General features: G+C 43.9%; 1 protein-coding gene across 2 annotated transcripts in view; it reads right to left on the bottom strand.

Annotated features, from left to right (window-relative positions):
* LOC127598895 (protein kinase C-binding protein NELL1-like) overlaps positions 1 to 13,587 on the bottom strand; it is a 137,435-nt gene that overhangs the window by 30,596 nt on the left and 93,252 nt on the right. For both annotated transcript variants that reach the window (XM_052062465.1, XM_052062466.1), the window contains one exon: positions 473 to 595. In XM_052062465.1, coding sequence (XP_051918425.1) covers positions 473 to 595 — 123 coding nt within the window. The remainder of the gene's footprint in view (positions 1 to 472; positions 596 to 13,587) is intronic.

Below are 13,587 nucleotides of genomic sequence, written 5' to 3'. Positions count from 1 at the left end.
AATTAAAATAAAAATGGAAATGTGAAACAGACTGGCTTACTAAAATTTCTTGAACAATATTGTTGTTCAATGTAAAGAATGTCAGCCAAGGTCGGCCCCCCGACATTTTACCACATAAAATCTGGCCCCCGTGGCAAAAAGTTTGGACACCCCTGCACTAAGACATTGCCTCAAAATAAATAAATAAAATACATAATCGGCCATTTACGACTTTCCCCGCTCCATCTGTGCGCTCGTGAACAGCCAAACCAATGGGGCGCTCAGACGGTACTTAAACGGTCAACAGTCGGCAGCGTGAGCACTGAGGCAGAGAGGGTGCGCACCTGTGGCAAAAGCTCCAAAATCTATTTGGGAATCATCAGCCCGGCCAGCCACTGTGGCCTGGTCATGTGGATTGAGTAGGAAGGCCGAACAAGACGGTCAAAGATGCACGCGATCCCTCCCAATTGGTTGTCTGCGTTCGGGAACTTACCTCTGCAGATGGTGCCGTTTCCAACGTAGCCTGGCTTGCAGGTGCACAGGTGTCCTCGAATGGTGTTGGTGCAGATTGCGTTGTCGTCGCATGAGTTCTGACTACTGGCACACTCATCGTGCTCTGTAAAAGAGAAGGATTGAGGAAGGCGGTCAGAGTAGGTGTAAATGTGGAGAGGGTATTGACAAAAGGCTTAGCCTGGAAGATAATTTGTCAGTGTTAAAACTTTTTTTTAAAACACCAGTCCTCTGCATGATGGCATCTACAGTACATTGAATCACACAAAGGCGGCCCCGGTAGTCCAGTGGTTAGCACGTCGGCTTCACAGTGCAGAGGTACCGGGTTCGATTCCAGCTCCGGCCTCCCTGTGTGGAGTTTGCATGTTCTCCCCGGGCTTGCGTGGGTTTTCTCCGGGTGCTCCGGTTTCCTCCCACATTCCAAAAACATGCATGGCAGGCTGATTGAACACTCTAAATAGTCCCTAGGTGTGAGTGTGAGTGCGAATGGTTGTTCGTTTCTGTGTGCCCTGCGATTGGCTGGCAACCGATTCAGGGTGTCCCCCGCCTACTGCCCGAAGACAGCTGGGATAGGCTCCAGCACCCCCGCGACCCTAGTGAGGATCAAGTGGCTCGGAAGATGAATGAATGAATGAATCACACAAAGCAACAAGAGTAGTGCGTTTTAACCTAACAGTGAGATTCAGTTTAGGACGGTTCAAAATTTTCAACCGTAAAATTTGCAAAAAAAAATAAATCTTAATATCTAACTCACTTCATTCAATATTCGTTAGCGTCCTTTGATTGGGGGGATTGATGCAAGAGCATGGTGCGGTTTACTGCAAGACAAGAGTCTATTTACACTGCCGTCCCGCGACTGGACTAAGAATAGTAACCAAAGAGTCAATGTGAAGGAAAAAATAGTGGCAGGAAATTGGTGTGAATTGGGTCATTTTGCAATTTGAGTCATTTCTGTTGCGTCTTTCATGGATAATGCTAGCTTGTTAAATTGATCTGTGAGTTCCAGTCCGTTGTGCTGCTGTAATACGACACTTTCATGTACTGCTGCAGAAATGTAAGCCTGATTTTTTTTTCTGCCACGGAGACACTATTTGAGACAAAACGCTTTCTTTACGGCAAACCTCAAGGGAGTCATGAATATGGCAACCATCGACATAAATCAAGCTAGCTACTGATTATGACTGATCGGTTTCTACATTAACCGGCAAGAAGAGAAATCCGGAAGCAGAATTATACGCTGACAAAGCGGATCTCATACTAGTAGTCGAGCCCCCTTTGAATTTTAAAACACGAGCAGCTAAAAGAAATTCATCCTTCATTAATTTTACCATGTCAAGCATTGTATTCCTCCCGCTGTGTTGTGTCAAATTACTCCACGGCTCCGCTAACGAGATAACAGACTTGTCAATTCATTGTTTGCGATACCGATTATGACTCGAGTCCCCCACTGAGGCACACGTGGAGAGTTTATTTGATATTAAGAGTAAACGATTTCCGTCAACTCAGACCTTCTGGATCCAATTGAATCTTTGCTGACGTTGCACTAATGAGCCATCCTGATGAGGCTTTGTAGGAACGTCCTGGGGCTGAGTACGACAAAGAAAGAAAAAAAAATTTGACAGTAATTATTCATTTTCTAAATAGTATAATTAAAACAGCGTGAAGGGTTATAATCAACCATTCTTGATAATAAATATGGTATTCATTCATTTTAGGGAAGATGTTTGTTGTTAAAGTCCCACCACTGAGCTCATCAGACTCATTTTGTAACCGCTGATGGTTTTCAATTTGAATGTGGCGTCATTTCAAATGGCGATACAAAATGCATTTCAAATTCAATTATTCGATAGCTGTCGTGGTGATGGCGGAAGAATTATTTCTTCTATCCGAACATAAAATCTTTAAGTATTGAGTATTTTCTCTCCTGAGGCAGCTCCTCTCCTCAGGGGAAACGCACGCCTCATCAATATGCAGTTTGGGTGGGAGTCATGACGAACACATTTTCCTTAATTAATGAGCAGCATGCTTTAAGCCCCGCAGCAGCTAGCAGAAATAATTTAGCTTTTGTCTTCTCACTAAATGCTCCCTTTGTGAAAGTGAAAAAAAAAAACCTAAAAAAGTCAAACGGCAGAAATGCTTAAGTTTATATCAAGGTAGTCTACATTAGTGGTGGTGTAAGACATGGAGCGTTTTATCATAAACGGTAGTCCAGTGGTTAGCACGTCGGCTTCACAGTGCAGAGGTACCGGGTTCGATTCCAGCTCCGGCCTCCCTGTGTGGAGTTTGCATGCTCTCCCCGGGCCAGCGTGGGTTTTCTCCGGGTGCTCCGGTTTCCTCCCACATTCCAAAAACATGCATGGCAGTTCTGATTGAAGGGCGGCCCGGTAGTCCAGTGGTTAGCACGTCGGCTTCACAGTGCAGAGGTACCGGGTTCGATTCCAGCTCCGGCCTCCCTGTGTGGAGTTTGCATGTTCTCCCCGGGCCTGCGTGGGTTTTCTCCGGGTACTCCGGTTTCCTCCCACATTCCCAAAACATGCATGGCAGGCTGATTGAACACTCTAAATTGTCCCTAGGTGTGAGTGTGAGCGTGGATGGTTGTCCGTCTCTGTGTGCCCTGTGATTGGCTGGCAACCGATTCAGGGTGTCCCCCGCCTACTGTCCGACGACGGCTGGGATAGGCTCCAGCACCCCCCGCGACCCTAGTGAGGATCAAGTGGTTCGGATGATGAATGAATGAATGAATTTCTAGTGCTACGCTAAAACACTTAAGACAATTTAGTATATCCACATATAGTCACACTTATTTCCTCTACCAAAGAGGTGTTCCAGACGAGGTGTGTCGGAAAAGTTCCAGAATCACCTTACGCAGCAAAGAACAACTGTCTGGCAGGAATGTTCATGGCAATGCCAAACACAAAGAGCGAGTACCGGTGGTATCATCCGAGCATGTTGTGTGAGTCCATTGTGCTCGGTCTAATGAGTCCTGATTATACACTGATCCAATATTGGGCTTGAACATGTCGACATGACCCCCCTCGGGGCTCTCAGCTAATGATGTGAAATGAAAGATCATCCAAATCTGAGGCGGTTTATTTCCCATTTCGCAAACAATGAGCGGTTGGCATATCAAAGGTACGACCGTGGCTCCAGTCACACACATTCATCACTAAGTGTCACATCGTACTCACTTGTTTCATAACAGTGTTTCGAAAGTGCCTTCATCTACAGCACAGGTGTCAAAGTCAAGGCCCGGGGGCCAGATTCGGCTCGCCACGTCATTTAATTTGCCCCTCCCCACTCCCGCCCCCGAAAGAAAATCATGTGTGTCAACTTGGTGACCCTTGTTAAAAGCTGTATCAAAATGTCAAATAATCATATAAAAATAAATAATAATTTTGGGGGGCGGCCCGGTAGTCCAGTGGTTAGCACGTCGGCTTCACAGTGCAGAGGTACCGGGCTCGATTCCAGCTCCGGCCTCCCTGTGTGGAGTTTGCATGTTCTCCCCGGGCCTGCGTGGGTTTTCTCCGGGTGCTCCGGTTTCCTCCCACATTCCAAAAACATGCATGGCAGGCTGATTGAACACTCTAAATTGTCCCTAGGTGTGAGTGGGAGCGTGGTTGGTTGTTCGTCTATGTGTGCCCTGCGATTGGCTGGCAACCGATTCAGGGTGTCCCCCGCCTACTGCCCGGAGACGGCTGGGATAGGCTCCAGCACCCCCCCGCGACCCTAGTGAGGCTCAAGCGGTACGGAAGATGAATGAATGAATAAATAATAATTTTGTTACCCTATTTACACTCACTTGAATAATAATTCACCAGCTATTATAGGTGACTTATTTCAAAACAAGTAATCCATTAAATTTGTACAAGTAATAATGCGATGAGACAACATTTTTGTGGTTTCACTGTTGGCCCTCTGAAGGAAGACGTAACTCCAAAATGGCCTGCAACAAAAATTAATTTGACAGCGCTGGTCCACAGCAAGGACAAGCGAAAAAAAAAAAAAGTGAAGAGACTTGGGGGATGAGAATTGAACCAACCTTTTGTGTATGCGGGACAAGCTATCGTCTGTTCGAAAACAACAGTCACGTGTTTACTCGCAACTTGTTTTTATCATGCTGTGCCTTTAATAAAAGTGAATAACGGTCGTCGCAACCACCGTGGCTAAGGATACGACCGACCTCCCTCTTGAGAAATCACGTGATGTTTACAGCCACCTGCACGCCACGCATCTGGAACGTTCTGATTTAACGCAGACACCAGATTGGAATTGATCGTATCGCATGTGAACAATTGGCCAAGAAATCTTCACTCAAGACTGGTTGCGTGCACGCAGGGCTGTTTGCAGCTCCTGAAAATAAAGAAAGCGCTTTTCGTGATTAAATGTATCTTTCCACTATGAGACACGTTGAATCATAGTTGACGTCATTGTGCTTAGATCCCTTAACTGGCTGCCCGTTGTTACCCCAGAAGGTAAGTTTGATCCACAAAAGCTATTGTTGTCTCATCCTCTTGATTTGCTATCTGGCACATCGCCGCTAAATGACTCACATTGAAGAAAACTCCAACTGGGCTTTTAAAGGTTTTTTTTTTGTTTTTGTCCATAGATGAAAATTTAATGATAATGTGGTGAGTTAAGTGAAAGGTTTGGTCAAATCTTTGTCTTAAGAACTTGGGCTTTGTTCCTTTTTTGACAGTGAGCAATGCTTTCATCTCACACACTAAAGACGGTTTGTCGCCATTCAAAAAAAAATAATTTAAAGAAAATTGGGGAGGAAGGGGAAGTGACACAAGAGAGCTGAATAAATAGTAATGGGTCAAACTTTCTCTGTTGCACGTATTAGATGCTCAAACAAATCAGAAGAAAAGAGCCGAGAGAAAAGCAGCCGCTGTTTACAGCTGAAACAAACCGGGAGAGCAATAAAAACTTTTGATTTACCGGTATATACTATTTGCCAAATGCCTCCAATGATGTTTTTATGCTTTTATTGTCCTCCTACAAGGGCGGCCCGGTAGTCCAGTGGTTAGCACGTCGGCTTCACAGTGCAGAGGTACCGGGTTCGATTCCAGCTCCGGCCTCCCTGTGTGGAGTTTGCATGTTCTCCCCCCCGTGGGCCTGCGTGGGTTTTCTCTGGGTGCTCCAGTTTCCTCCCACATTCCAAAAATATGCATGGCAGGCTGATTGAACGCTCTAAATTGTCCCGAGGTGTGAGTGTGAGCGTGGATGGTTGTTCGTCTATGTGTGCCCTGCGATTGGCTGGCAACCGATTCAGGGTGTCCCCCGCCTACTGCCCGAAGACAGCTGGGATAGGCTCCAGCACCCCCCGCGACCCTAGTGAGGATCGAGCGGCCCGGAAGATGAATGAATGAATGAATGTCCTCCTACACAGGGTGATGCAATTTCTTTCTCCTAAAAAAAAAGACTATCGGGCAAATCATTTCACATGCTGATCAAGGATTAATTTGATAATGATGCTCAAAAACAAACTGATTTGGAAGAATACAGCTAGCTAGGCAGATAAATCGATAGATAAATGCATGGATACGCTATGTATGTATCTATGTATGTAGATATATTCCTCAATTTTTTTTTTCTGTGGTGATACACAAAAGATTGTTTTTTTTTTTTTATCCCCTCTCTCACTAAAACAAAGTCCTCTTGTTTGTTTTCGAGCTCGGCCTCAATGCTCACCTTGACGTGATGAGAACTCGGCTGCGCCGTGGTCCAGGGTCGCAAGGGGGAAACAATATTGATTGCCTGTCACAGTATTTAGCCGAGGGAGCGTGGATTTCCATGAAATTAGTCCGGTAAATATGTAATTTTCCCGCAATAACAATCTTGACGTTAAAGCGACAATTTTATGCCGAGCTAGAAGTCAATGAATTCCACCCTAAACACAGCTGCTCTACAGTATACGATGGCAGGGAAGCCGGCTGTGCGCGGGAATGAGCTGAGGGTTTAAACATCTCTCCTTCAAGTGAATTGCGATATTTTACGTTCATGTTTTCACATGACAGCTAACTTTCTTTGTCATACACAGAGACACCCTGACTTACAAGTTTAATTTGTTCCAGGGCGACACAACTCAATTTACACTTATACCAAGGAAAGGTACCTCATTAAAATGAATTGAAATGCCATTAATTCGTTGCAGCTAAGCTTGAAAAGGGGGCGGCCCGGTAGTCCAGTGGTTAGCACGTCGGCTTCACAGTGCAAAGGTACCGGGTTCGATTCCAGCTCCGGCCTCCCTGTGTGGAGTTTGCATGTTCTCCCCGGGCCTGCGTGGGTTTTCTCCGGGTGCTCCGGTTTCCTCCCACATTCCAAAAACATGCATGGCAGGCGGATTGGATGCTCTAAATTGTCCCTAGGTGTGAGTGTGAGTGCGAATGGTTGTTCGTTTCTGTGTGCCCTGCGATTGGCTGGCAACCGATTCAGGGTGTCCCCCGCCTACTGCCCGGAGACGGCTGGGATAGGCTCCAGCACCCCCCGCGACCCTAGTGAGGATCAAGCGGTACGGAAGATGAATGAATGAATGAATGAATGAATAAGCTTAAAAAGAAAGACTAAATCACAGTATTGCATAAAAACACAAAGTGATTGAAATTAACCGGCTTGATAAAGTGTAAGAAGGGTAGAATGTATGTATTTGGCAAAATCTCCACCTCATGCACGCAACACTGATTGATTGATACGTAATCTGCTGGTTTGATGACCAAGTCCTGACACCATGAGTGAAATTTCAAGTGAGCTCATCTCTGTGTGGATTTGCTATTTTATTTCACACCCATAGGCTCACCATGAGCTGTGTCTCATTCGCGTTAGACAATATCATCCCCTAAAACTGAGTGATTTCAACCAGAATGGCGCTCGACGTGTGAAGTATGCTGAACTCCTTTGTTACCGTTTTCAAGTGCAACTTTTTTCTTTACACTTTAAGCTCTATTTTTGCAAAGTGAGAACTACTTTATACATATTTTAATTTTCAGTCTCCTTAGTATAATTGTAATGTTATCGTCTCGAGCAGATGAAGCAAAGGCATTTACAGTCAATACAGTTAATTTGCTACCCTACGAATGTGTACAGCTCAGGGCCATGAGAGAGAAGCTTTAGCTGCATTGTGCATTAATGAAAACGTGTCCCATTAATGTGTTCTGTCAGTAAACACGCACAGTGCATTTTCCTCCTGGTCTCTCAATGTATTCACCCAGGGGGAAATGGAATCAATGCATCTCTCGAGAGCACAACATGAAGCTTTCCGCACAGCGGCGTAACACGGAGACATAAATCACCGTGGACAGTTATACTCCCTTCTAGTAAGTGGAAAGGAATTCTTGCATCAAACCTTTATGAGGGAGCTAAATATAAACACTCTCCTCTTCAGAGACAATTATAAATTGATGAAAACTTATGTGACTCCTGCCCGAACCGTGTTTGATGGGCTTATTAAAATGGCTGCTCCCTTGCCAGCCTTACAACGTGACCTCCATCTTTGAAAATCTTAAAGTATACAGGGAGGGTTGCCAAGGTGACCAAGCTCGTCACACCTGAGCTCAACATTCATTAAATGCATAATTGGAATTGGATTTGATTAAATTTTCATTCAACCAATGTGTCTGCAGGGGACTGTGGCCTTTCAACATCGGAATGTCAAACACTATATGTCGCCAGGCATGCACAAAATTAATGGCGGCTCCCTTTGATTAGAAGCCATCGGCAAACCTGAGCATATTGCATATGAACACCCGGTTAAGGAAACAATTGGACTCTTGATCAGCCCGGTGTAGACAAGGTCAGAGAAGACTAGCGCAAAAGGCAACAGAGTGTAACATATGCGCACTGTAGGCTACAGGCTGTCGAATTAAATGCTTATCCTATCGAAGAAAAAGCAAACGCGCTTACGTTTACCAAGTGAAATCAATGTAATGCCACAGAAGCAAAACCAAACAGGCAGTGGATTGAAATCGATCTTGGGGTTGGGGGGTGAATTAATAGACAAAAAAAAAAAACTGTTTTACTCTGCAGAAAATTCATTCATTCATTCATCTTCCGAGCCGCTTGATCCTCATTAGGGTCGCGGGGGGTGCTGGAGCCTATCCCAGCTGTCTTCGGGCAGTAGGCGGGGACACCCTGAATCGGTTGCCAGCCTATCGCAGGGCACACAGAAACGAACAACCATTCGCACTCACACCTCGGGACAATTTAGAGTGTTCAATCAGCCTGCCACACATGTTTTCGGAATGTGGGAGGAAACCGGAGCACCCGGAGAAAACCCACGCAGGCCCGGGGAGAACATGCAAACTCCACACAGGGAGGCCGGAGCTGGAATCGAACCCTGTACCTCTGCACTGTGAAGCCGACGTGCTAACCACTGGACTACCAGGCCGCCTCCAAAATGACAATGCTAATTTGGCATTTTAGGGAGATCATTTCATGTCAATCAGTCCATTTACCGTTTTCTGTATCCTGCCTAGGTAAGGCGCACACACGTTCTCGGGACTAATTTGAGCCCGATTTCCCGCAACCTCAGAGTCATGTCTAAAATATCATGACTATTATTCTATTCTCTAATCTGGATCGTATTCTGTGCAACAGAACATGTTTGCCATCAGTCCGATGCTATGTGGCACCATGCTGCCTCTCACAGGCCAGTCTTGGTACTACAACAGACATGGTGATGTCGTGGCGCGTCGTCTCGAGCACACCTCACAGTTCAAAGCGGATCAATGATAAAGCACCTCAAATATTGAACTATGAAATAAACATTTCAGTCATCATATGTTGCTTGCATAAACGCAACATTCATGTTCAAATATTATGAACAGTATACAATACTTTTCTTAGTCGTCCTCATTGTTCATTTTTCAGAAAGCCATCCAATGTGACTTTATTCGTCAACTGACGAGTGCACAGTTTGAAAATGCCATCATGCAGCAATGGAAGAAAAACACCAGTTTTCTGAGTTGGATGTGTAAATTTTTTTCATTTTTTTTCATCATATGATCTGGATGATCATATGATGCAGTACAATGTAGGAGCTGGACATTTTTCCACCATCACAGATGGCACATAGCTATTATCCACCAACGCATTGAAGTCAGGGATCATAATGACCCTCCGCAGGGGAAATCACTTGTGTTCTGCCTTCACCGAGTCATAAAACTGAGCGTCAACACCATTCATTATCCCTCCTTTTGCCAATTGGCCCGTACTCCATATTGCATACACAATCTAATTTTCATCGCCAAATGAAAGATGAAAGATCGATTTTACTTTATTTGTATCAATAAGTAATCACTTAAAGTAAATGGCTGACTGAAATACCGTGAGATGTTCAGCGTAACTCTTAGTACAGAGAGATTCTAAACAGGGAATGGTGTCTTGTGTCCTGCTCGTCAAAAAAATAAAAAATAAAAATAATTAAATTGCACAACGTAGGTCAAATATCCCAGTGATGAGCCAGCGATGAAAGTGGACAGACAATGTCTTGAACAATGTTGGAGTGGACAGTGTTTAAATACAGACGACCTTCACTCCAGAATGCCAGAAGGGTGTAGCAATGCAATACAATGGAACTTCAACCGCAATACGGAAAAAACTCAGCCAAATTGAAATTCTCTGTTTAAAAAAAAAAAAGAAAAACTAAACGAAATAAAACAACTACAACAAAAAAAGGATGCCTTCAATGTTGCCAAACTATCATAATCAGCATATCACAAGAGCTGTCAGAAGTAGTGATGGTTTTGATTCTATACTTGTGTAACAGTTAATGGACTGAATGAAGAGAACAAACGTTTACTACCCCGATTCTTTCAAGATAAGAGTGTATTTTAACGAAGAGAGAATGCTGTCTCTACGCTGAATTTTAAAGAGAACAGAGGGTAGCCGCTTCCATTGGATGGCGAGCAAGTCAGCTGTGTTCCCCCCCACAACGGCGCACCTGCACCCGTCTCGGAAAACACAGAAAGAAAGAGATCCACCCATGCGCACTAGACATAGACATGCGCTGTCCCGAGTCCAAACTTGGTGACATAAGATAACATCACAATGAACTGTAAACTATATAAGTGTGTGTACGCTCAGATTGGTGGCATTTTGACAACCAACGGGTAGAACCTCACACCACCGTCCAATCCTTGTTTCCCCTGAGCTGCTTGCCCGCTTCCATAGAGGTGAAATGAAGTGGAACCACAATTACTGCAGGTTCCTATTGTTTACTGGGCACTGTCAGCACAAAGGACAAGGCCCTCAGCAAGGCAGATGATAAAAAAGAGAAATCGCAAGAGATAATGTCCAATGGCGTTTTATACCTCAGAGGAACAAACTGTGAATTTTTTTTCAATGTCAAGGGAAATTATTTCCCTTGATATTGAAGATACTCGATTTGTGTAAAAAATATTAAAATTCAAGCTGCATTATTGATCTTGCGTGTCACACACGCATGCACTGTTCCAATGCTTTTGGCGGGGAATGGAGAGAACTGAGTACCTGTAACAATTACAGGAGCATTAAGGCTACCATCAGTCATTTTTAGTTCCACCAAACAAATGCGAAAGCCTTTAGCGCATGCATCCGGGATTTATCTTTAGGAGCACATGTTGAGTGTTTCTACTGCTACGAATCAGCAGCTCAGGACAGTTTACAAGCCGTAAAATAGATTGATTATCCATGGATACCTTGTCTCTGCGAGCCTGCCAAGACTGAGCTAATTAAAGTACACGAAGAGAAAGAGAGCGAGAAAGGGGAAAAAAGGAAGCTCTGATGAAGAACGGCGCACAAACAACCTGCTTTAATCTGACACAGTAGCCTACCTGCGGGCCCATGCTCTAGATCAGGCTTGTCCAAAGTCCGGCCCGCGGGCCAAATCCGGCCCGCGGTCGAATTTCATCCGGCCCTCGGCCCCTGTCATAAAATCAGTGCCGTCTGGCCCGCAGGTTGGGCGCAATGGAACACGTGTTGCATTGACTGAGGTCTCGTAGACTGGTGAGTGATGTTTCATAGAGTACTGCTTCCCTCTAGTGGCTAAATGAGTAATAGCATTCACTAAATGAGTAATAGCATTTAGACACTAGAGGGCATCACTCACGAGTTAACAAGACATCACTCCGTGTTTATATTGACTGATATGTCATATTTCAAATGATCCTTGCAGTTGTGGATATGTGTATTGCTTGTTCATTTCCCTGTTGTTCGAGTCAAAGGTTTTGTGAGTATTGAAAAGTCATGGTGATACATTTTATGTTTCAAATCAATCAATTTGCACTCAGGAGACTTCTGTTTAAGAAAAAGTCAAGTGAATAAGCAGTTGCATGTGATATACCTGTTTCAAATGAACCAAAAGAAATTCTTAAGATTGTTGAAATTAAAATAAAAATGGAAATGTGAAACAGACTGGCTTACAAAATGTGTTGACCAATATTACAATACAATACAATACATGCTGATTTATATAGCGCTTTCATTGTTGTTCAATGTAAAGAATGTCAGCCAAGGTCGGCCCCCCGACATTTTACCACATAAAATCTGGCCCCCTTGGCAAAAAGTTTGGACACCCCTGCTCTAGATTAATCCATGGCTTGACAATCAGGAGGACGAAGCAAATATACACTATTTGTTGATCATTGTCCACTGAGGAGACATTAAATTTTTCGTCTCCACAGTAAGTGTGGACAAGCTGAATGACTGCAATCACTTCACCTATTTAGGAAACCATACGGGCTCAGGCTGCATTCATCAAAATCAATTCCTTTTATTTTTTCGGCAGGCTTTAATTTCGGATCACAAATAATTCATCGTCAAATTTGCAGAGCAATGACACGATATGATTCTAGCAAGCCACCAATTTTCTGCACTACGTCAGAATTGCACTGCAGTCAGTCCCTCGCCTTTGTGAATGCAGCTGATGGTTGACCTGCACTTCCTCTGGCCACTGTTAGGAGCTCGCTCCTTTTCCGACCTGCTGTTGCACCACCCTCGGGCAATTAGCACACAGGTGGGGAAGCTATAGAGCAGTGGTGAGGAAGTGGTAGGCATGCTTTTCTTTTTACAGACACAAAACATAGTATGAAGTGGGTGGAAGGAAAAAAAAAATTCACAAATTGATGGTGTGGTATTATTATAAACATGGCCAGCAATCAAAAATGGCATGTCGAATCTGAATTTGGCTTCTTTTTGAAATTCAAGTTCTCATTTACGGTAGACGTTAGCGATTGTCGTCACCAACGATTGCATTCGACCTTGTGTGAAATGCCAGTCAGCACACAACTGCCAAGACTACTTCAAGTGCCTCGTCTTGAAAAATTGACGGACTGGCGATGGCGGTCAAGTGCCCAGGCCACACTGACAGATGACAAATGACGGCCCAGCAAAAATTTGTAAACTGTCCACATCCGGTTGATGGTGACACTGCACATGTTGACACAAGTGCAAGTAATCATTAAAATGTCTGGAGGAAGTTTTAACCCTGGGGAACCCAAGAACCGTTTTCTTCTTTGGAAAATGATGAATTTTACATTAAATGCCTGCTATATGTTCACTGAACACCAAAATATATGGGTTTTTTTCAAATATTTAATGCTTTAATCCTAATTTAGGATGAGGGCCAAATTTGACCCTTTGGGATTTAAGGGTTGCTTGTTCCAATCTTGTTGCTCGACACTAAGTTCACCTTTTTAAAATGTAAATGTAAATGCGTAGTATAATACTGATTTGTTTTCTGTAAATTATTATTTTTATTATTATTATTTTGTAGAAAGATTCTATCTAGCTAGCTAGCCAGATAGGGGAAAAAAGCTAGCTAGCCAACCAGTCAGCAAGCTAGCTAGCTAGCTAGCTAGCACTCTCTATCTATATACTGTTTATGTAAATAAAATAATGAAGGGTTAATTTTAATATTTGGTATTGTTCTTTTCGAAGCAAAAAAAAAAAAGACCTGATAATAATACCGCTACAGTAGCGGATCGAGAAGCAGTCTTGTTAAGAGTTATCGTATCGTCTTAACAATACTCATCCCTATCTGTGACTAGTCAATCTCCTATAAAGTGCGCAACTGTGCCTGACCAGACCGAATTTCGGGAAAGAGTCAAAACAGTGAATCTGCAG

Source organism: Hippocampus zosterae, chromosome 4 (assembly GCF_025434085.1).
Source record: "Hippocampus zosterae strain Florida chromosome 4, ASM2543408v3, whole genome shotgun sequence".
Classification (NCBI taxonomy): domain Eukaryota; kingdom Metazoa; phylum Chordata; class Actinopteri; order Syngnathiformes; family Syngnathidae; genus Hippocampus; species Hippocampus zosterae.
The sequence above is the reverse complement of the archived record's forward strand: the minus strand, read 5'-3'. Positions and strand labels throughout refer to the sequence as shown.